This window comes from Protopterus annectens, chromosome 11.part0, assembly GCF_019279795.1.
Source record: "Protopterus annectens isolate FY-2018-M chromosome 11.part0, PAN1.0, whole genome shotgun sequence".
NCBI lineage: Eukaryota > Metazoa > Chordata > Ceratodontiformes > Protopteridae > Protopterus > Protopterus annectens.
Genome location: NC_056745.1, coordinates 1,115,989,115 through 1,116,012,196, shown reverse-complemented (window position 1 = coordinate 1,116,012,196; position 23,082 = coordinate 1,115,989,115). Strand labels below are relative to the sequence as shown.

General features: G+C 41.6%; 1 protein-coding gene across 1 annotated transcript in view; it reads left to right on the top strand.

Annotated features, from left to right (window-relative positions):
- Positions 1-5,346: 5,346 nt before the first annotated feature.
- Positions 5,347-23,082, top strand: part of LOC122815726 (tubulin alpha-8 chain-like) — a 207,774-nt gene continuing 190,038 nt past the window's right edge. Inside the window, exon 1 of the mRNA XM_044088478.1 lies at positions 5,347-5,487. Within this exon, the coding sequence (XP_043944413.1) occupies positions 5,485-5,487 (3 nt within the window). The 5' untranslated portion in view covers positions 5,347-5,484. The remainder of the gene's footprint in view (positions 5,488-23,082) is intronic.

The window sequence follows — 23,082 nt, the reverse complement described above, 5'->3', positions numbered from 1 at the left end:
ACCAAGTTCAATAGAATCACTGTGCCTTTGATGAAGCCAAACTGGGACGGGGTCTAGTGTTTGGTGGTCACCTATATCTTTGTTGATAAGGTCCATAATGATTCTGTCCATGGCCTTGCATATAAGGCTGGTCAGGCTTATGGGTCTATAGTTTTCAGGGTCAGTTGAGGAACCCCCCTTGTGTAGAGGGATGACAGTGGCAGTTTTCCAGTCTGCAGGGACATATCAAATGCTTAGACTGTGGCTGAAGAGGGTATCCAGAGGTGCAGCTAACTTACACTTTAAACAATTAAGAACACGGCCAGGGATGTTGCCCAGTCCAATAGAGACCATGTTTTTAGCCCTGTAAATGGCATTAAGGATGCGTTTCTTAGTGATAATGGGGGAGGAGATGTAGGAGGGACATCTTGTGGTATGTGGCGTGGAGATAAGGGAGGGAAATTCTCACTGAACCTATCCGCCAGCAGGTTAGCAATATCCCCAGGTTCAGTATATGTTGTGTCATTTTCAATGAGTTCTGCACAAATCTGGGATTTTCCTTTGAGGTTGCACGTGTAGCCAAAAAATGCCTTGTGGTTACCCTTAGTTAGGGTGGCCAATTTAGATTCATAGTCGACTTTAGATTTCTTTACTAGCTGTTTTATTTGTTTATTTAAGCTGTGGAGAGAGTCCTTTTAGTTAGGGGACCATTCCTTACTGCCTTTAGACAGTAGTTTCTTTCTCCCATTATCTAGCCTGTTTATGGTGGATGTCCACCAAGCAGGTCTGTTCTTTCTCGAGGAATTTACTTTGATCCTGTTGGTTACAGCTGAGTCAATGCAATTGCATAGATGTTTATACAAGGCTTTGGTGTAAACCCTAGTATAGGTATCCTTGCCATCAGTAAAGGCAGGAGCTATGAAACTACTAATGTCTTGTAAAAGGTTGTAGTTAGCTTTGGGGAAATTTTTTAGTTTTGTTTCAGCTGGGGGTGGGTCAGATGCGATTGTCACTTCTGGTGTGACTGACCTGTGATCAGATTTCACAGGGATGACTGTACACTTAGGGTGGCAGAATGAGCGCCCATGTTTGTAAGCACTAGATCCAGAATGTTTGAACCCCTTGTGGGGGTGTCAACAAACTGGTCCAGGGTGTTTAAGTTTACAAAGTTCAAAAATATCTGGGTAAGTGCGTTGGTACAGGTATAGTTAGACCAGTTTATTGTTGGGTAGTTGACGTCTCCCAAAAGCAGGGTGTTTGGTGATATATTGAATGACTCCAGTAGGTCCAAGTAGGCATTGTGGGTGTCCTGGTTCATGAAGGGGGTCTATAACTAGCAATAACTTGGGGAGGGGTCTTGCCTATGGTAAATTGGACTTGGAGTAGTTCAAGGGACTCGTTCAGTCTTACCAGTCTGGAGATGTATTTGTCTTTGATGAATATTGATGCTCCTCCTCCTTTAGACTTCCTGCTCTTATTTGATGGTCTAAACGAGTGGAAGGCATTGTAACTTGGTATGGCTGGGGTGCATTCCACAGCCTTGAACCAGGTCTCTGTGACTGCACAGACATCAGCATCCTCCAAGGTGAGGGCAGCTTTCAGTGGGTGCAGTTTTAGTTTAGGCTCCAAGCATATAGCAGTATGACCCTGCTGGTTTTTGAGAAGCAATTTACACTGGAAATTCTGTACTAATGGCATTGCCTAATAAAGGCACTGGGGGGAGGCAAGAGTCTTTGCCAGTAGCCAAAATCCCAGGGGTGAAAGGTAAAGACCATCTCTGGCAAAGTATCGAGGGCTATCAACCATATCATGCCAAGCTGACAGGAACTGGATCGCCTTGGAGTGACACCAGAAGCTAAGCCAATTGTTGAAGTCAATCATCTTTTGCTTGTATTGCGGCATCATCCTAGATTAGGGTAGTATGCTGCTTAAGGCTAGGGCATACCTGCATGGTACACATAAACAGAGAGCTCAGTCATGCTCTCTTCATATAGTCCAGAGAGGTATGTCTCAAGTCATTCATACCAACATGGAATATGACAGAGTCATAAAAATAAAAAGCGGAATAGAATTAAAAAAAAAAAAAAAGTTAATTTTGAACAATCCTACAAAGCCACTTGTGGAAGGAGTCCCAAACACAAGTTTTAACTACTAAGCACTTTTGTCATGATTTTCTTATTTACAGAAATATGTTTTCATTTTAGAAAAATTATATTAGAAGGTTTGTCAGCAAAATTATACTATTTCAGATAGGGAGTAACATTTTTGATTGGTTAGTACTTGATTATATTTGTTGAACATGTTTTAAAATACACTAACTTTAAGAAGAGGGAACAGAGACAAGTATTTTATTAGTTAGGGATTATCATGTGATTCATTTGATACTTATTTTAAACTTGGATTGTGTACTTGATTTTAACTCTGATGATGTTCTATTGAAAATAAAAAGAACGAAAGTGCTTAGTAGGTAAAACTTGTGTTTGGGACTCCTTTCATGCTTGCCTTTGTAGGAACGGTCAAGAGTCATAACAATACTTGTTTCTGAGAGACGTAAGTGCGTGCGTGATGTTTCAGATCCTGGCACCAGACAGACAATTAACCGTGACCTTCTCCTTATTCAACCTGGTGAGTGGCACATCTGTGTGTCTCACAATAGAGTCACCTATGTCTAGGACATTTGGTTTTGTGGTACGCCTTAATGGCATATTTGGTGAGACACTGGGGTGTGCATTTTTGTGTGTACTGTGCTTATCTGCAAGTATACTATGTGTGCTGTGCTTGTGTTTAGGAGGCCTCTGTGCTGTAGGTAGGTTATTAGAGAGGACCACCATGTATGTAGGGTTATGTGTTGTATGCAGTTCATGCAACATTACAGCCTCTGAACAGGAAGTTCAGCAAGTGACAGAGGACTAAAATGCAAATCTAAAGGCACATGGGCTAAAACTGAGTACAGAAAAGACAGTAGTCATTGTAGCAGATGGATAAATTAGAAGATGCTGAAAACTGAGATGGAAGGGAAAATTACCAAAGAACCAAGATAAACCTCAACACCAAAGGAATGAAGAACGAGGTCAGACCCAAAATGGAATTTATTGCGAACACCACGAACATAAAAAAACAAACAGCAGCTCAACACAGCTATCCAGACAGACTCTTTGTCCTCTCCCTGTACTCAGTCTCCTATAGAGTCCTTTGTGATAATCAGTGCTTGACCTTTTGTGCCATGAAAGATTCTAATTTATTCCTATTCAATCTCCTTTACTTTTGTAACACCAATGGCTCTTCAAATACCCACACCAAGGGCCTTAATCTCTCTTAACAAACAAATAAGAGTCGATGGCAGGACAGGGTCCCAGTGCAACACATTCCCCACCTTTGGTACATGCTTTCCAATCACATCAAAGAAAGTAATACTTTTCTAAATAAAGTAGCAGCCAGTTTCAAGGTCATTCTCAATGACTGGATGGATCTTCGTTGGGATAGCTTGTGTAGCCCTCCTTGAAAAGACAGTGAACACAGTTGTAGCACTGCAAACCCAAGGGCAGGGTACATTGATCTATTTGACTAGGCTGCAATATGGTCTTCATGACTACATGAATAGTATCAACTTATGACCCTATGAATCCAAGCACAACCGAGACTAAGGCAAAAAATAAAAACAAGTTAACCAGAAAATGCTCATACTTCCCTTGTCAAATAGGAAATGTTGTTGTGACATCTGGATTATTTGCCATTTGTCTGCTACTACATATTTAACTACACACTTTATACTACTTTTGCTGATATCATGCACCAGTCTATTTGTTACAAGGGAACTCTGCTTTTATTAGTTTCAGTTACTAAAAACCTATAATCAAATGACAAATTATCTATGATTAATCAATGGAGTAACTTTTATGGTTCAGGTGTGGTCACTTTATGGAGTTTGCATCTTCTCCCTGTGGGTGTATATTGTGTAGTACTCTGGATTCCTTCCACATTCTCAAAGCTATTCTAAAGTGTCTATATATTGCATGTGCCCTGCCCGAGTAGCCTAGATAATGGTTGAAAAGAATATGGGGAGATGGGACCAAATGACTTACCCCTTTAAGGTGTGGGTGAAAGGTGTTTCAAAACTCTTTAGTTACCTGTCTAATTAACCTTTTGCCTCATAATATAAAACTCATGCATGCGTAGAATTGCAGCATTTTAACTGTTTTACTGACATACTAAAGTAGTGTCACTGCAACATTCAGCGCTGCTGCCCTGTACTTGGTTCTCCAGTTTGGTTTCGGTTGTGGTATAGCGGCTTGCCCTTTATATTTTGCATGCCCCTGCTGTGTCTGCCCGGGCTTTCGTGGAAAGCTCCAGTTTCCCCACTGAAAGTCACGCTTTTAGGTGAAGAGATCACTGCAAGTGTAGTCGAGCGCGCGTGCTCGACCGTTGTACTACAGGCTGCCAGTTTATCCAGAATTGCTTCTCTACCCTTCTTCCATTAATTGCAAGGATAGACTCCAACTCCACCTCTTTCCCTATGCATCTCAGTGTCTAAATGCAAGAAATCTGGACAAAGCCAAACATAATGGAGAGTCAAAGGCCCACAATTAGAGACTGACTTTAAATATTACTCTCAGAAAATTAGAAAGCTGCTAGAATAACACATTTTGTGTTACCGGGCATTTTCTGAAGGCTGTGAAGTGTAAAATTCAAATGGTTTTAGTGACGTCAATTCTAAATGATTTTACCGGAACACCACAATTTTTATGAGGAACAAACCAAAATTGTGAGGCAAAATTCTACAGTCTGCGAACATTTAGGTGGTTGAGAGGTATTCCTACCCCTAAAGAGGAAAAGGCGAGAGTACTGACAAATGTTCCAGTATACATATAGTATACTGCTCCCAGAGTGCAATATTAAAGGTAGGGGTTATTAGCAAGGGTAACAGCTTTAGAAGCCGGTATCTGTAGCACTTCATTGTGTGTAACGTCTATTTTTTTTTCGAATCATTTGCAGTATAAATCATGAAATGTTCACGTATCCAGTTGTAATCTGTTCAAACTCCAACAACATGACTCCGTGCGTAACTTTTGGTGCCTTCATTTTTGTGTTTGCCTTTCCATTAGGGGATGGGGTGGGGTGGTTTGTAGACACTAACAATAACCCCGCCCGGACCAGGAAAATATAAATATATTTTAACCTTTCACTACACCGAGCTTTGCCTTCCCCAAACTACGGCAGGTGATACAGACTTTGACAGCTGGCTGTCATGGGAGCCCATCCCGTCATTTTCCCCGCCCCTCCCCGATTTCACAGTGACCACTGGCTAAGCGAGGTGGCTATCACTAAACTATCCATCTAGTCCCGCCCCCATCCAGTTTTAGCTGACAGCTGACACCTTGTGAGAATTTTGGGGAGAATCACCACACCGCTGGCAGGACTCCTAAACTGTCTGAGGTCAACGGTGAAGCTTTGAAAACAACCAACTTAACCTTAAAAAAGCTCAACAAACACAGCTAATTTCCCAAGATGGTAAGTACCCACAGTTGTCTTCTTTGATTCGTTTGTTTGGAAAAAAATAACTGGATAAAAGTAAACTTTGCCATGATCTATGTCTGGTGCCTGACTAAGCGCTCCAGGTAAAAGTCACCAATTGTATTGCGACAGTTGTACGTGTTTTTGCTGTGTACTTACCGGGCAAGACAACCTAGCAGAGTCAAAGTTTATTTACAAGGGTGACCCAAAAGCTGTAAACTATTTAAATTGCTAGTGCATCTCAGTGTCAGTATGCAAACTTAAAAAGTGTGCATTACAGAGGCTGTGGAGAATTAAACAATCCCTGCTTGAGGTGGCTTGAACCCTAAACGGGCATCAGAGTGTTCGTTGTTGTATAAGGCATGGTCTTAAGGGGGTTCTCCAGTTCATGAACGGGAACGTGGTGGGGGTCAGGATCTTCTAATCTGGATTGCAAGTGGCCTGACACTGATAGGGAACCGCAACCCCTACCGAAATGCTTTTACCTCAACCGTAACAGTGCGACGAGTAGGCAAACTGTGCGACAGTAATCAGATGTTAGCTTGCCTTGGAAGTGCGAAATCTAACAAAATTAAGTGCAGCGCCGTTTTTAATATTTGCACATGAACTATGTCCAGTGTATTCTTCTAAATATCATTATACAGTGTGAAAATGTGCTGTCAGTGTAGTACAGGAAACTTTTGGGTACTGAAGTGAATGACGCAGCTTATACTGTGTGAGTAATACAGAGCGTCAGCAGTACCTTTACACAATACTAAGCTGTTGAGTAATCAAAGGACAACTGAGATATGGCATGCATCGTCCTTTTAACTTTCCTCAGAGGTACGGGCATTACCTATCTGGTGGGCAATAGTCCAAGGGGAAGTGCTTTTTATCCACCTTGTAGACTGCAGCTACTTTCACAAAGTTTAGTGCTTGTTTTCCAGGGGATATATAGAAAATGATTGAGATGACAGTCTCCTATATAGTTATGACGACCGCTAATATTATGCTTTCTTTAAACTTGCAAAAACGGAGAAGGCTTTCCCCTGTACATCTCCAGTTCTTCGGTCAAAAATCTGCAGAAAGCCAAAAATGAGGAGTGGGCAAAGGCCTAAACTAAGGGACATTTTTAATATTACCCTAATTCACTTAAACATTAATGAAATAGCAGGTTTAGATAAGTCTGTATTTTCTGAGCAGCACTAAATATGAAACTCTTAACATCTAGCATTATTGATCGACTGTGATGATACTGAGTGACTTACCAGAAAAAAAAAAAAACATGAGGGACAGGACAAACATATGAGGAAAACTCAGGGACAGTTGAAAGGCATGCTTGTCCCTGATTTGCCATACTATTTTCTATTGTAGTAGTTTGCAGGGCAGCGGTTAGCTAACTTCTAGTTACGCATATTTTAAATGCACTATTTTATATTGCATAATGCACTTTGCATTTGTGAGAATTAGCTTTAATTTGCATTAGAAGCAATTGGTTTACGGTGTGTAATGATCATTAAAATGGTTGTATTTGGCTTCAGTTTGCATAAGCAGGTAGCATAACAGGGTTGTATTCTTGTAATGTCTACCGGTAAGGCAGTACTTGTATACTATTTCCTTATTTAAAATGGTATTTTTGGAGAACAAGTGACAGATTTATAATGAACAAAACAAGTAAATGACTCCACAGCATAGGGATCTAAAATATAGTCCTATATTAAAATGTAAAAGTTTGTACTTAATGTGCCTTTTAGCATTAAAGTAATTAGCATTCACTAAGGGTTCCTTACATTACAAAGGTGCAGCCAAGGTCTGGAGGGCATCCAGTCTGGGGGATGCAAGGTTTATCTGTGTTATTTTTAGATGATGTTCTCTTAGATTCAAGTGATTGTGCTGTACAATGTGCATTGGAATGATTCGCTCACTGCTGGGTATGATTTGGTTGAGATGGAAATGAGAATTTCCAAATTATGGGTCATATTTATCTCCATGTAAAAATGCATTGCACTCTTCATGTGAAGGAAAAGGGGAAGCAGCTCCATCAGGTGAATGAGTTTAAGTATCTTTGAGTTTTGCATTTAAATAAGGATAGATGAAATTGGAAACTGACAAACTGATATAGTTGTGGTAACAGTACTCCAGACACTAAACTGGACTGTGATGGGCAATTGACAGCTGAGTCATAGACTGAAGCTCTCAACTTATCAGTCATTTTACATTACCATCCTCATCTAGAGCCTTGAGCTTTGAGTAGTGAATGAAAGAATGACATCACAGATACAGGCAGCAGAAATGAGGTTCTGTGTCAGAATAGGTGGACTTGCATTTCGTGACTGAGTGGAGAGCTTGGTAATCCAGAAGGACCTTGGACTGCAGTCAGTGTTCCTACATCAAAGAAGTCAGTTAAGCTGGTTTGTGCACCCTGTTCTGATGCCTCCTGGACAACACACAATGGAGTTGTATCGGGCACAGATGACTGTGAGGAGGCTTGGTGCAGACCCAGAACATGTTAGGGGGATTATATCTCTCAGCTGTATGGAAACATCTGGGTATCCACAGGATGAGCTAGAGACAGTTGCAGAGGATAGAGAAGTCTGGTCTAACGTGCACAACTTTTTACTACCATCAACCAGACAAGGAGTTTCAAAACTGATTATGATGCAGAGGTCCCAAAACAGAATAAGTAGCTCTAAAAACATTAAGGGTGAGACCTGTTAATATTTGCACTGGGGCCAATAAGTCAAAAGAACTGTACACGGTATTGCTCCATGCTAGCCCAGATCATAACCCCCACCCATCTGACGCTAACAAAAGGCAATGCAGCATAAAGGATTTGTTCCAGTTTACTGAATGTACAAAAGCATTGCAAAATAGAATGCAGATCAGCAGTCTGTCCTGTCATAGTCAATGTTATTCCAATTACACAAAAAGAGCTTAGCAGTAGGGCCAGCTGAAGGACAGCTAAAAATTATGAAATACAACCCTCTTCTGTGGCTTAACTCACTGCTAGAACACAAGTATCCTGCTTGTTTCCTGACTGTTGGGGGGAGGGGCTGTGCTATCCTTAACTATTTTTTTTTTTTTAATTAGCTGCTTGATCAATCTGGTATGTCCTGTTAAAGATATGATGAGCTGTCCCAGGAGGTACCTTACCTCGTGGAAGAGGATGGAGTATCTGAATAATGAGTGAGGTATATTCACTCATATGGGCTAGGATGGGGTTCTCCTGGACAATTAGTGGGGTACATTCATTTATGAAGCATGGAATGGGGAACCTTGGAGAATGATTATAGGTTCATGGGATCATAGGTAGGTACTAAGCTATCGGCCCAAGGGTCTAAGTAAGCCTAGCCAACAAGGTTCCCTGGCTTACTCCACCCAAGAAAGTTATTTTCCTGTGCCCCTGTCGAGCAGAGCCACAGAAGTGATCCCTGGGGTGTATTTCCTATTTCCCATCCACTTATCAAGATTTTTCTTGAAGAGTGCTGATGAGGAACTTTGCTTGACATAGATGAGTAGCTTTTTCCAGAGTATGGGAAGTTTCTGGGACAGGAATCTATCCCTCCAGCATGTCCTGTTTATTGTGGTGACAAGGTTTAGGTCCCTAGAGCATGTAGTTCGGAGGGATTGGGATTTCCTTAGGTGTAGCATGTCCAACAGCTCTGGGTTGACTTAGCTTTATATGTTAGGTAGAGATCACCTCAGAGTAGGTGATATGCTATGGAGTAAAGCTGGAGTTTTTTGAGACGGTCAGTGTAGGGCATCTGTTTGAGGCCAGTAATCCTCTTTGTGAGGTACTTCTGTGGCCTTTCCAGCTGCTGCAGATGTCTTGTGAGGTACATTCCAAAAGAGGCATTGTACTCTATAATGGGTCTGAGTGCCAAGTAGAGGGAAACAATGACCTCTTTTTTTCCTAGATGAGAACCCTTTTGTGATGAGGTGTGCCACGTAGAAGGATTTCCTGACTACTGTGACGGTATGATTATCAAAGGAGAGACTACTGTCCACCTGGGTCCCCAGGGCTCTTATCACACATTTGGCATTAAGAGGACTGCTGCCTATGTGGTAGTTCATGGGTACAGAGTTTTTACCAAAGGGGATGACAATGCACTTTTTGGCATTGAGCTTGAGGCCATGACTCTGACACCAGGCATCTGTTTCAGTAGAATGTCCACTTCATTTGGGACTCAACTATGGCTCCTAGTTTGCAGTCATCTGTGAACTTCATTAGCCAAAGGCCTTCTGTGTTAGCCTGTACTTCAGAGAAGTAGATACCAAACAGGAGATGTTCCAGGACTGAACCCTGTGGTACTCCACTTGTCACTGGTTTGAGGTCAGATTTGGAGTTTGCAACTTTTACAGTGTGGCTTCTGTCAGTGAGCCAGTTGGCAACCCATTTTGTGATGTAGGGATTTATACCTAGTTTAGTGAGTTTAGCTATAATTCCAGAATGGGGGATGGTGTCGAAAGCCTTGGCGAGGTCAAGATAGGCTGTGTGAACCACCTTACCCTCGTCTACAGCTTTGGTGACTGCCTCAAAGAAGTTGATCAGGTTCAGGAGGCATGATATGCCTTTCACAAACCCAAACTGGGTGGGGTCCAGAATTTGGAGGTTACCAATGTCTTTGTTTATGAGTTCCATGATGATACGTTCCATGGCCTTACAGACCAGGCTCGTCAGGCTAATAGGGCGATAGTTCCTGGGGTCAGTGGTGGCTCCCCCATTGTGGAGTGGGATAACTGTTACTGTGCGCCATTCAGTGTTCACAAAGCCTGATGTGAGACTATGACTGAACATGGTGCTTAGGTGGGGAGCCAGTTTGTTCTGAAGATCATGTAAAACATAGCCTGGGATGTTGTCCGGTCCCATGGATGCTATGTTTTTGGCTTTAGAGAGTGCAGCTTTTACCTGTGTAGTTGTGATTACAGGGACTCTGCATTCTTCCTGTATAGTTATGGGCCCTTTAGGGGTTGAGAGGGGGGTAAAGTTAGCACTGAACCTATCTGCCAAGACATTGGCAGTATCAGTTGGTTCTGTAATTTTCATGCCGTTGTGCTGTAACTCAGAGCAGATCTGGGTGTTGCCATTGAGATTTTTGAGATAGCTATAGAATGCTTTGTGGTTGTCCTTACAATCAGTGGCAATTTTGTTTTCGTAGATAGCTTTGGAGAATCTTATAAGGGATCTCAGCTTCTTACTGAGGCTGACCAGGGAACTCCTCCACTCATGGGATTTTACTCTCTTTTGCAACAGTTTCTTCCTTCTGTTGTAGAGTTTGTTTACGGCAGGGGACCACCAGATTGGCTTCCTTTTTTTGGAGGTAGCGTCTTGGTTCTGTTTGGGATGGCACAATCCATGCACTCGTGTAACTGCTTATAGAGTGCATCTGTGTAGGATTCAGCAGTAGTAACTGTATTGTCCAACTGCATGGGTGTCATGAAGTTCGCCACTTCTGTCTTAAGAAGCATGAAGTTGGCTTTGGAGAAATTTTTTACCATGATTTCCTTAATAGGGGGTGGGGGCGGGATGTGGATGTCTTGGGTGATTAGCTTATGGTCAGATCTGACCAACAAGGAGTTGACTTCAGGTGTGGAACACCAGTCACTCATGTTGGTAATGACTAGGTCTAGGATATTGTTGCCCCTGGTGGGGGTGTGGATAAGTTGATCCAGGGCATTGGAATTTATGAATTCCAGAAAGCGTTGCATGAAGGAGTTTGTACATGAGTAGTTTTCCCAGTTAATGGTGGGGTAGTTGAAATCGCCCATTATTATGGTGTTTGGTTGAACCCTAATATTTTCCAGTATATCAAGAAAAGAAGAGTGGGAATCCTGGGGTATGGTGGGGGATCTATAGCAAGCTACAATGTGGATTGCAATTTTGCCCAGAGTTAGTTGCACTTGGATAACCTCGGATGCATTATGCTGAGTAACTAGCCTGGAGGTGTGGATATCCTTAATGAATGTGGACACACCTCCACCGTCGGTGTTCCGGTCCAGGTTAGGTGGCCGAAAAGTGTGGTATGAGTTATAGCCTGGTGTAATGCAGGGGTGCTCTCTGGAGCCTTGAGCCAGGTCTCAGTCACTGCACAGATGTCGATGTTCTCCATTTTAAGGAGTGCCTCAAGGGAGTGCATTTTGAGGTTTAGACTTCTAGCACTGAGTAGCATTACCCTCAGTTTTTGCTTGCCTGTTCCTGTTACAGTGGTGAATTTGTCATTGAACGTTGCCTAAAAAAGGCACTATAAGGGCAGCAAGAACCTTAGCCAGTATCCGGAATCCCAGGGGTGACAGGTGCAGGCCATCTCTGGCAAAGCATCATGGTCTGTTGACCATGTCGTCCCAGGCAGACAGATACTGGATCCCCTTAGAATGACACCAGAAGCTTAGCCAATTGTTGAAGTCAATCATTTTGTCCTTGTACTGCAGTATCATTTTGGGCGATGGCAGGATGTTACTCAGGGCTAGGGTCATACCTGCCTGGGCTAGAAGGTCAGAGAGCTCTTCCATGTCTCTTTTCATGTAATTCCGGAAGGTGCATCTCAGGTCATTCACACCAACATGGACAATGACAGAGTCATATTTGTACTTGTTGTGGAGTGACCTGAGTGCGTGAGTGACCTGAGTGCGTGGGTTATGTGGCAGATCCTGGCACCCGACAGGCAGCTGACAGTAACCTTGTCCTTGTTTAGCCTGGTGAGTGGGACATCAATGCACCTGACTATAGAGTTTCCTATGACTAGTGTGTTGGGTACACTGTTTTTCCTTATGGTCTGTGGTTGAGTGGCACATTGAGTCTGTGGGCTATGTGTCATTTGGGTTGTGTTGGGGGGTGAAGGTTGCTTGCGTTTCTGCTTTGGAGGTCTCTGTTGCTTGAGCAGATTATTATTGAGAGCCTCCGTGAATGTTTTTGTGTGTGAATTTTGGTGGTGTAGGTTTAGTGGGACTATGTGATGAGTATGGTGTGGTGCAAGTGTTTACCTTCTCCTCTTGACTGTCAAGTTCAGTCATGGTTGGAGAGAGCTTTACCTCCAGTTTGGCTAGATAAGTGCATCTCTCACAGGTTGTGGTGTTGGGTGGTAGGAGGAGAGGGTTGTCTGTGTACATGAGGCAATTGCTACATTGCCACAAGATGCCCAGATTCATCAGATAGACAGGAGAGAACACTGGGAGCTGACCCTTGGACATGCCTGAATAAAAAAACTACTTTCCTCTATACAAGTGAGGAAAGTGAGTATAAGAGCTGTTTTCTCTAAGCAAGTGAGGAAAGTAAGTACAAGAACTGTTTTCCTCTAGGTAAAGAGGAAAATTGAGTGCTGTAGTAATTTGTAGCTTATTTAGTGATAGCAACAAGTTCTGAACAAGTGCTGAGCATGAATAAGCAAATTCAAGTGCTAAAACTAAGAATCTTGTGGGAGATAGGCTACCTAGTGCTCATCACACTCGCTGATAAGCTAGAATGCTTCTCCTCCAACACAGAAAGGCTTGGGGGGCTCAGAAGCTTACAAACAGTCCTGGATACAGCAAATCTGTATCTCGACTAGACTAGTTACAGGACAGGTGGGAAACAAGTGCAAACACAGGCTTTTAAACCAGAAAGTTGAAAGAGATGGGACTGCCCAAATGGCCAATTTCTGGGCCAGAAACCACTCTTGTGGTAGATAGGCTACGTAGTGCTTACCACTCCCGCCTAGTGCTTACCACTCCTGCTGATAAGCTAGAAGGCTTCCCTCCAACACAGAAAGGCTTGGGGGGGGGGGCTCAGAAGCTTAGAGGCAGTCCTGGATACAGCAAATCTGTATCGGGACTAGACTAGTTACAGGAAAGGTGGGAAACAAGCGCTAATGCGGGCTTTTAAACTAGAAGGTCGAAAGAGATGGAAAAACTGCCCAAACGGCCAATAAACTCCAATTTCTGGGCCAGAAACCACTCTTGTGGTAGAGAGGCTACCTAGTGCTTACAACTCCCACTGATAAGCTAGAAGGCTTCCCTCCAACACAGAAAGGCTTTGGGGGCTCAGAAGCTTACACACAGTCCTGGTTACAGCAAGTCTGTATCTGGACTAGACTAGTTACAGGAAAGGCAGGAAACAAGCTTAGAATTTTTTTTGGAAAGTAGAAAGGGAGAAATGAGCAACAGAAGATAATTCAAAATTAAGGACCTAAGTGGCTTGCCCTTCACAAATGTTTTCTCTGTATTAAGTAGAGTGAGCTAGTGACACTAGACTGGAATAGAGCTGGGATAGAGCTGAGCAGATGGGACTGGTAGGAGTGTCTGAAGTCCAAATATGATCTCACTGTACTCGGTTGAGTGAGCAAATGACCCAGGAGGAGTGTTCAAACACAAATTTACAAGAGGGGCAGGCAATTCCAAAGCCACCAAGACTGCAGAGACAGAGAGACCACATTATTCTATGAAACAAATAGAAAAATAAATAACTACAGAGAGACACAGACACAATATTCAATGAAACAATTAAAATGACAGAAAAATAAAATGCAGTACAATCTTTAACACTGCAAGTTTGTGCTTAACTCAGCTAGTAATGCAGTTGATTGTAGGTATGTAGCAGAAGCCAAACAACACAGGTATTGAGCAGTAATAAATTCAAAGATATGTGACTCACTTGTAAATACAGAGAAACCCTCTAGGCTAAGAGTTTAACACTCAATATCAATGAAGTGAAACACAATAGCCCCCCACTACTGCAGAGAGAGAGAGAGAGAGACCACAGTATTCTATGAAACAATTAAATAGAAAAATAAATAACTACAGAGAGACACAGACACAATGTTCAATGAAACAATTAAATAGACAGAAAAATGAAATGCAGTACAATCTTTAACACTGAAAGTTTGTACTTAACTCAGCTAGTAAAGCATTTGATTGTAGGTATGTAGCAGAAGCCAGACAACACAGGTATTGAGCAGTAATACTAGTATGTATTATTTCATGAGAGGTAGGATGAGATAACCTTGACAGTGAGTTGGGTACCTTTAACCATGAAGGCAATAGTGGAGTGCTCCATGGATAATGAATGGATTACATTGACTCATAAGGGATACAATGTGGTGCCCCTCGCCAGTGAACAAGGTATATGTATCCATGAAGGAGAGGATGGGGTACACCTGGACAATGCAAGAGATGTGCTGACTGATGAGGAATAGTATAGTGTGCCTCTGGAAAAGAATCAGCTTCAGTAGACTGAATCACCAGAACATCGAAATTTAAATGGCCGAGTTGAAAAAAATGAAAGTTAGAAAGAGCGACTGTTCACAATGCTGGAAATAATAATAACAAAAGAGCTACTGCACATGTCACACAGAACTCCGACCTTCTGAATGTACATCACAGCTCAGTTAAAAAAAACAGTTACTTTACTGAAAGAAATCATTAACAAACAAAAATTTAGCTTCTTCAACATTTTTTAGGGGGGAAAGTCCCCCCTGTGCCCTCCACCCCCCTGCAAATTATATATACTAACTCTTAGATCACACTAAAGTGGAGAAAAGGGTACATTTACCGATCCTCACTGTACTATGATCTCCATTCATAAGCATTAAAACAGGTACATTTTTTTTTCTAAATGATTTCTTTAGGCAAAGTAACTGGGTTTTGTATCTGTGCCTCAATGTACATTCAGAAGGTGTGTGACATGCGCAGTAGTTTTTTGTTCTTATTCTTTCCGGCATTGTGAATGGTCATGCTTTTCAACTTTCCTTTTTTTTTGTCTCCGCTATTTAAATTTCGATGTTCTGGTGATTCAATCTACTGAAGTAGATCCCTGGAGAAGGGGTACATTGTCACTTGACTTGGGGGATAGGGTGGCATGCCCCAGGATAATCAACAGAGTGCATTATGTTATAGCACATAGAATAGAATACCCCTAGATGGGGTACGTGGATGAAGTACCATTGGACAACAAGCTGGGCATATTAACTCATGACACACAGGAAATGTGGCCCAAGTCCTTTAACAGAGTATATTAAATCATGAGAGGAAGAATGGGATCTCTTGGGCAATGAGTGGCACATTATGCAATATGAGCAATAATTGAATTAGTTTTTGGTGTCATTCAAAGGGGGTCCAGTATTTGACAGACTGGGAGGATATGATCAACAGACAAGACTGTTTCACTGGGAATGGTCCCCATCTGTCCCATCTCAGGTTTTCAATGTTGGCAAAGACATTGCTAATCCCCATAGTGCCTTTTTAGGCAATACCAGCCTGATAAACCTATCAAGATAACGAAGCAAGAAAATGAAAATATGAAGGTGTTACTGATCAATGCTAAGAATCTAAACAAGAAAGTCCACTCCCTACAAGCCCTTCTCACACTGGAGGGAGTTGACATCTTTGTAGTGACTTGAGACCTGGTTTAAAATGGCAGAGAACATTCCAGTGTACAGGGCTATAGTGCCTTCCACACATTTAGACCAGATACAGAACAAGAGGAGAAAAAGCTGGAGGTGGCTTAATCTACATCCAGAAAAGAATCGCATCAAGGCTGGTAAAGCAACATGATGCACTAGAGCTTCTTCATGCCCAAATAACCACCAGAAAGGTCCCATACCATATATTAGCTAGATAGGGAAATTACTGTATGACACAAGAAAGATAAACCCACTATCATTTTCCTAGGTGATCTAAATTATCCAAATATAGACTGGGAAACCTACACCACCTGTAGTGCACAAGCACCGAGATTCCTGAACATTGTCAATACAAATGCTCTGGAACAATTAGAGTACGCACTAGGGGGAATAACATATTGTGTCTTGTCCTATCTGTGATGTCCCTACTCTGGGCCAGTAATCAATGAGCCTGAGTCCTCATCACTGATACTGCAGAGGGACGTTCACTTGGAATACAATTGGATACACTCAATATTTCCAAATGCAGACCTCTCTGCATCAAGCACAATTTCCCTTAAGAGCACACAGGGAACATACTCGGGCCAGGTTCTGGGTTTCTCTCTCTCTGTCTTTCCCCAGTTCCTCAATAAGGCTCCCCACTGTCACAGCTTCAGAGTTAAGTCCTCAGCTGAGTGCCCAAGCCAAGTCCTCCAGGACTCTGTCTGAGACCAGTGCTTCGTGTCCCTGCCCAAGTAGCTGACACGCACACTCTCTTTGAGATGTAATGCTCACACTCACACCTGGGAAAGGCTGTCGCAGATTACCCGCTCTACCAACTTTGCCCAGACTATAAGGTAGATTCACTGCCACTAGTCAGTTACTATAAGGCTCTTAGAAGGGTATCCAATTATACCTGAGTGAAATTAATATTAATACAAATGGTAATGTTGACCAAAAAGCCAGGCTTTCAGGAGTGGCCAGAGTTATCAGCAAATAAATATATGCAAATATTATCGAAGCTTAAATATTTTCTAAAAAGCGACCAGCCCCAGAAAACGGTATTTAGCTAGTCTCACTATTTATTCCTGATTGACTAAAATAATTACTGTTCCTACTTGCTGAGTAGAGCAAAGCAAGATGATGTGGGAGGTGGTCCTTGTTGTCAGATCCAAGACAGAATGCTGCTGAGACTTCGGTCTCCTCTAATATTAAAACTTCATTTCTGTACAGAATGACATCACATGCATCTGGTCATTTGACTTCTGGTTCCCATGCAGATTTCACTGCCAGAAGCTGTCATAATCTAGCACCTACATGTTAACATACACACAGAGCATTGCTCAGATGTGGTGCAGCTGCTGGAAGTAATAAAACCATAAAACCATTCCACTCTTCCTATAAGACTACAACCTATTCTCTAGCACAGACATTGCATCTCTGGCTCCATTCAAAAGTGGCTTAACCCATAAAGTGATTTAATTTCAAGAATATTTTTCAAAGTTAAAGTTAAGTGGATTACCCTCTTTTCTCCCAGTATATGCTGTTACAATGTATACATTTAATTCAGTTGCATTTCTTTTCCTTTCAGCAGGGTGCACTGTTGATACATTTTAACACAAGCAAACCTCACAAATACATTTTCAACACAAACATCTATACAAATCAGTTTGATGTACAAACAAGATATAATTGTTTACAACATTCCAGTGTTGGCATACGTTATACATTCACTGCCCCACTCCTGACATGGCTGGCAGTACCTCCTGTCATCACACTATCTAATGTGGGAGCATCTTGCACTGTACCTTATGTATCTTCGTCACTTATGTCTGACCATAAAGCAGTCTTCTTCATAATAAAATTGAAACCAGAGATCCTTTCCACCCAAGGTACCTTTAGAAATTTCTTTAAGACAAACTATCTACTCCTAAGTGATACACTGCCAAGCTACAGATCACCACCAAACCCAATTAACTTAAATGAATACATAGAAATGTACACCACCACACTGTACCAAAATGTAACCAGCTGCACAGATGCAGCTGTACCTTGTAGGAACAGTAAATAAATAAATAGAGAATAACTGTCCCTTTGAGTAGGGCAAACCCCAGAAACAAACTCACATGGTGAAACCATAATATCAACAAGCTTTATAATAAAAGGAAAATAATTTTTGCCAAAAGTAAGAAGAGTAATTCCCAGAATGTTGGAGCCCTTATCACTGAAATAAACAAACAACTGAGGTGCATAATAAAATCCACAAAAGCCATGCTCGGGACTAAAATAGCTTCCCAAGCCAAAGACAATCACAAGGCATTTTTAGTTATGTTTGTAATCTCCTGTTTGGCATTTAATCTTCTTAAGTAAAAGCAAATGCCAAAGGGCTCTGGTTGACTAAGTTTGCAGATGACTGCAAGCTAAGAGCAGTCATGGAATCCCAAAATGCATTTGCCTTCCTGCAGGAAGGTTTTCCCCCTGCAAAAAAAATAAATAAATAACTGGTGCAAAAATCATGGACTGAAACCAAATTCCAAAAATACATTATTATATCCTTTGGGAAGTCATCTATCCTGGGGAACTACCACATTAGCAGTACACCCCTAAGAGTTGACCCAGTTGTTTGGGATTTCTGAACTTATGTACTTTTGACCAACATGTGTCCATTGTTGCAGGGCAGTCCTTCTATATTGCACAGCTTATAAACAAGGGTATTGTGTATAGATCTAAGAATGTCATTGTCCTTGTTTTCTCAGCCCTCACTAGGCCAGACATGGAATATAATGCCCCCCTTTGGCATGTCTGTCCAGACACATGCAATAACTGGAATGCCCATAGAAATACCTTACTAAAAGGATACAAGGCCTAAACAGCATGTCTTATATCAACAGAATGGTTTGGAGCGACAGGTATATCTCGCAGAGGATGTCACTACTCTGGAAGCCCCATCCTTATCAAACAAAGTTCATATCTGTCCATATTCAAGTGCAACTTGGATCTGTGGATGGGAAACAAGAAATTTACCCCAGGACTGCCTCCTGTACTAATAATGAACAGAGGCAGCTACTAAATGCTTTGTCTCATTCATGTCTCCCCTCAAATTATCTTTGGTGTGATCCCAGTTAGTCTCATTAGGGGTAATATATAGTTATCAACCATGAGATGGATAAGTCCAATCTCTAACCAAATGGGACAGGTTAATTCAATCCAAAAAAGGAAAATTGGCTAGGCTTAAAATGTCTCTCAAGAGCAGATAACCTAGTACTTATGTATGAACCTATTAAATCATGAGGGATAGGATCTGTGAGTACAATGACTCATGAGAGATAGGATGGGGCACCTCAAACAATGAGCAGAGTGCATTAACTCATTAGGGATAGGAAGGGTTACCTCTCACCTATCAAAATGGTACATTAACTCATGGGGGATGAGATGGGAGGCCATCAAATAATGATCAAGGTTCATCAACTCATGAAGGATAGGAAAGGATAGGGTACCCCAAGACAGTGAATTAGGTGCATTATCTCATGAGGGATAGGATGGAGTTGTGTCTGGACAGTGGATGGGATACATTATCTCATGACAGAGAGGACAGGATGTGGCAGTGGACAAAGACCAGGAATACCTTAACTTATGAGAACTATGATAGGATACCTCTGGACAATGAAAGGGTAATTAATTCCTGAAGGGTAGGGTGTGCCCTTGGGCAATGGGCAGCCTACCTTAACTCATGAATGACAGCATGATATTAATGTGCACAGGGAGCAGGGTGTATTAACTCATCAGTGATAGTTTGGGATGAGCTTCGACAATGAACATGGTATATTAAATCATGAAATATAGGATGGATTACCCCTGGATAATGAATGGATACATTAACTCATGAGCAGTAGTATGGCTGTGCTCCCCCATAAGTGAAGTATATTAACTAATGACATTTAAAACAGAGTGTGCTGCTGGACAAAGACCAGGATATATTACCTAATAAGGAGTATGATTGGGTGTCCCCGGGACAGTTGGAGAGTATATTAATTCATGAAGGTTTGGATATGGTGCTCCCTAGGACAATCAGTAATATACAGTACACATCACAGGGTTAATTTATACAATTAGCATGACATACTAACTCATTCATGATAAGTTGGGGTATACTTAGACAATAAGCAGTGTATATTAACTTATGACATATAGGATGAAGTATTCCTGAATAGTAAGAGGGGGCATTAACTTGTGAGATATAGAATGGGCACTTAATTGTAAGGCCAGAACATCAACTTATAGCTCCATATTGAATGCACTAGATCAAAAATGGAAAAACAATTGTTCTGGGCTTGGAAAATCTCAGATTTTCAATCCCCAGCTGCTAGAGAAGCAACTGGCAAGGGGAATTCTTCTGGCACAATTAGAATACAGCTTGCCTTCCACTTCTTCATCCTCAAAAAAGAATGCAAACTTTCTAGAAATTACCTTAAATTTAATTTGCTAATTCATAGTCCAGCCTCCCCTCCCAGACCAGAGCACTAGTTTACTCTTCAGTTAAGTAAAATGGCTCCCAATAAAGCAAGGATCTGTACTTCTGCTAGGTCTCTTTCCTCAATAAGCTCTTCAGACTAAGACCATACCCTTACTTTGAGAATAGAGTCCCTTTATGAAAAAGAACCTGTTACCTCCTGTCACAATCAGACAACTCACCCTCACTTCCTTCTCCATACACAGCTGGACAATGTACTAACTATGCTTTCTTAGTGTTATGCTCAAAAACTAGGAGACCATTCCATCTGACATTAGGAGCCTCAACTACTACCAGGAATTCTGCTCTAAACTCAAGGCATGTTTAGCATAAACTTCTACAAAATTAATGTAAAAAAAAAAAACAATTCACACAATCAGCCAGTCCTAGGTAGTCACATTACCTGATGTCTCTACAAATTGTAATATGTACTACTGGTGACACTTCTCTCGTACCTTCTTATGTTAACCATCAGTCTGTTGTCCCCTTATATTCATAAATTGATCACTGCTGCAATAGCCTTAGATGTATGGTTTGTATCCTGCATAGGATATAATAGCAAGCTAGCTTGCCATGCTTAACAACACATTCCACTTGCCTAGATCATTAACAGCTCAAACATAGTTGTAGAAAATCAATGGTTTGTGTGACAAGCCCATCAGAACTTTCTTGCCACTGAAGAACGCTCCTCTTCTGGCTTTTGACGATCAATGGTTAGCTAGCGTTTTTCTATCACCAGGCAGATGAGTTTCCTTTGGGGAAGAAACCTTCCACAATTTATTTTATGGAAGAAAGTATGCTTTTTTTTCCTGTGAAAATATTTGTTTTATGCTAGGATTTTATGTATTTAGACTGTTACACCACTTTTCAGTCAGTTAGTAGACGGATTCTACTTTTTATGGTACAGCGGTAACGTTGTTGCCTCACAGCAAGAGGTTCTGTTTGATTCTTGGCTGGAGTGCCTTCTGTGTGGAGTCTGCATGTCCTCCCCACGGTCGAGTGGCCTCCGAAAGACATGCGTGAATGGGCATGCCTTCGTTGAAGGTTGGACGTCGGGCTGGCAACTCGGCACCATAAAAATCTACTGCCAATCATTAACGGACCAGAGTTCTGCTGTGGCAACCCCTAACTGGGAAAAGACAAAAAGACAAACAACAACTTTAATGTAAAATTTGTTAAAAGTACTGCTTAAATTATCTTTTGTGAAGAAAACTTGTATTTAATTGACTTTAAGGGTTGGGGTAAGAGTATGTGTGCTTGTCATGGTGTTTTGTGGTGAAAGCACTACTTTTTTGATACTTATCTTTTTACCGATTGATAGGTCTGTGGTATCCAGACTTCAGGTTTCGTTCTCAGCTTTACCATGGAACAGCTGACCAGTTCCTTGGTTCTTCCTTCCACCTGTCACAAAGAGAAGAACATGTCCAGACAGCCTATGCCCCTTCAGCAGGCTATGAATGTGCCTCAACTGCAGATGGGTGACTTTACTGAGGTGATTTCTGGTTCCTTACACCACTCATCATCTTTCTTGGTTTCCTCTGGTGTAGTCCCTTTGGCCACCATGTACTGGGGTTCGACATATCCTCTGTGGCTGTTGAAGTATCCTTAGTGGGCATGGGAGAACCACTCTTGTTGGTCTTGGAGGAATAAGTGGGGAATGCCTCTCTGCCTAGCCAGACTGGAATGCCTGCCCCCCAAGGGTGATTTTCCTGACAGCAGTCATTCTGCTTCCCTGGAAATTCCTGTTAAAAGAAGCAGAAAGATAAACAGGTGTCTTCTACTGTCTGTTACTTTAGTCAGGGATGATTAACTGGGCTTAGCTCAGCGTTTAAATCAGACTCTTGATCCCTCTTATTCTGGTTTTAATGGGAAAAGGAATTCTACATTTTCTGAAGTTTCTCAGTGTGATAAGCTGGGAAATGCTTGTGAGGGAACAACTTCTGTTTTTTTTTTACTTCTCAGGTGACTGGTTCTGATTCTGAGAGTATTTCTTCTGATTGTCCCTTGGAAGAACTTTCCTTTTATGAAACTATATCTAGGATGAACCAATTATTTCAGTTTGAACATGATGACATTCCAGTTGCTTTCAAAACTGTTATGATTTATAACAATTTTAATTTCCTCAACCCACTTGTGTTCCTCCTGTTCTAGCTTTAGACAATGTTTTTATTACAGCCTTTAACATGCTAGACAGCCAACCTGCAGTTTCTGAGAAGGCAGCCAGAGTGTATAAAGTTCCTCAGTCTTACACATTTTTAATTTCTAATCAAAGATCTAACCCTGCAGTGATTTCTTTGACAAATGCTGCCACAGCTAAACATTTGGTAAATACTAATCTCTCTCCCTCTGAAAAGGATGAGAAAACCTTTGACAGATTTCAGAAAAAAGTGTATACCTCAGACTTCTTGATTATCAACTTCATATATTAAAGTTTTTTGCTTACTTCATTTGAGTGTATGAGGAACATTATAGCCACTTTTCCCTCTTCTGAAGAAAAAATCTTCATTAAATACACTTATTGGTTCTGTGTCTCAATTGACCAAACATTCTTTAACGTGTGCTTCTGCCTCAGCTGATACTTTATTCAGAGTAGCTACAACTGGAACAGTTATGAGAAGGTTTGCATGGTTACGTTCTCAAAATTTACTTGGGGGTGTCAAAGCTGACATTTTAAATCCCCCTTGGACAGGGAGGTTGTTTTTGTACCATCTGCTGCTGAAGTCCTGAAAAAAGTGTGATGAGGTGTGACTC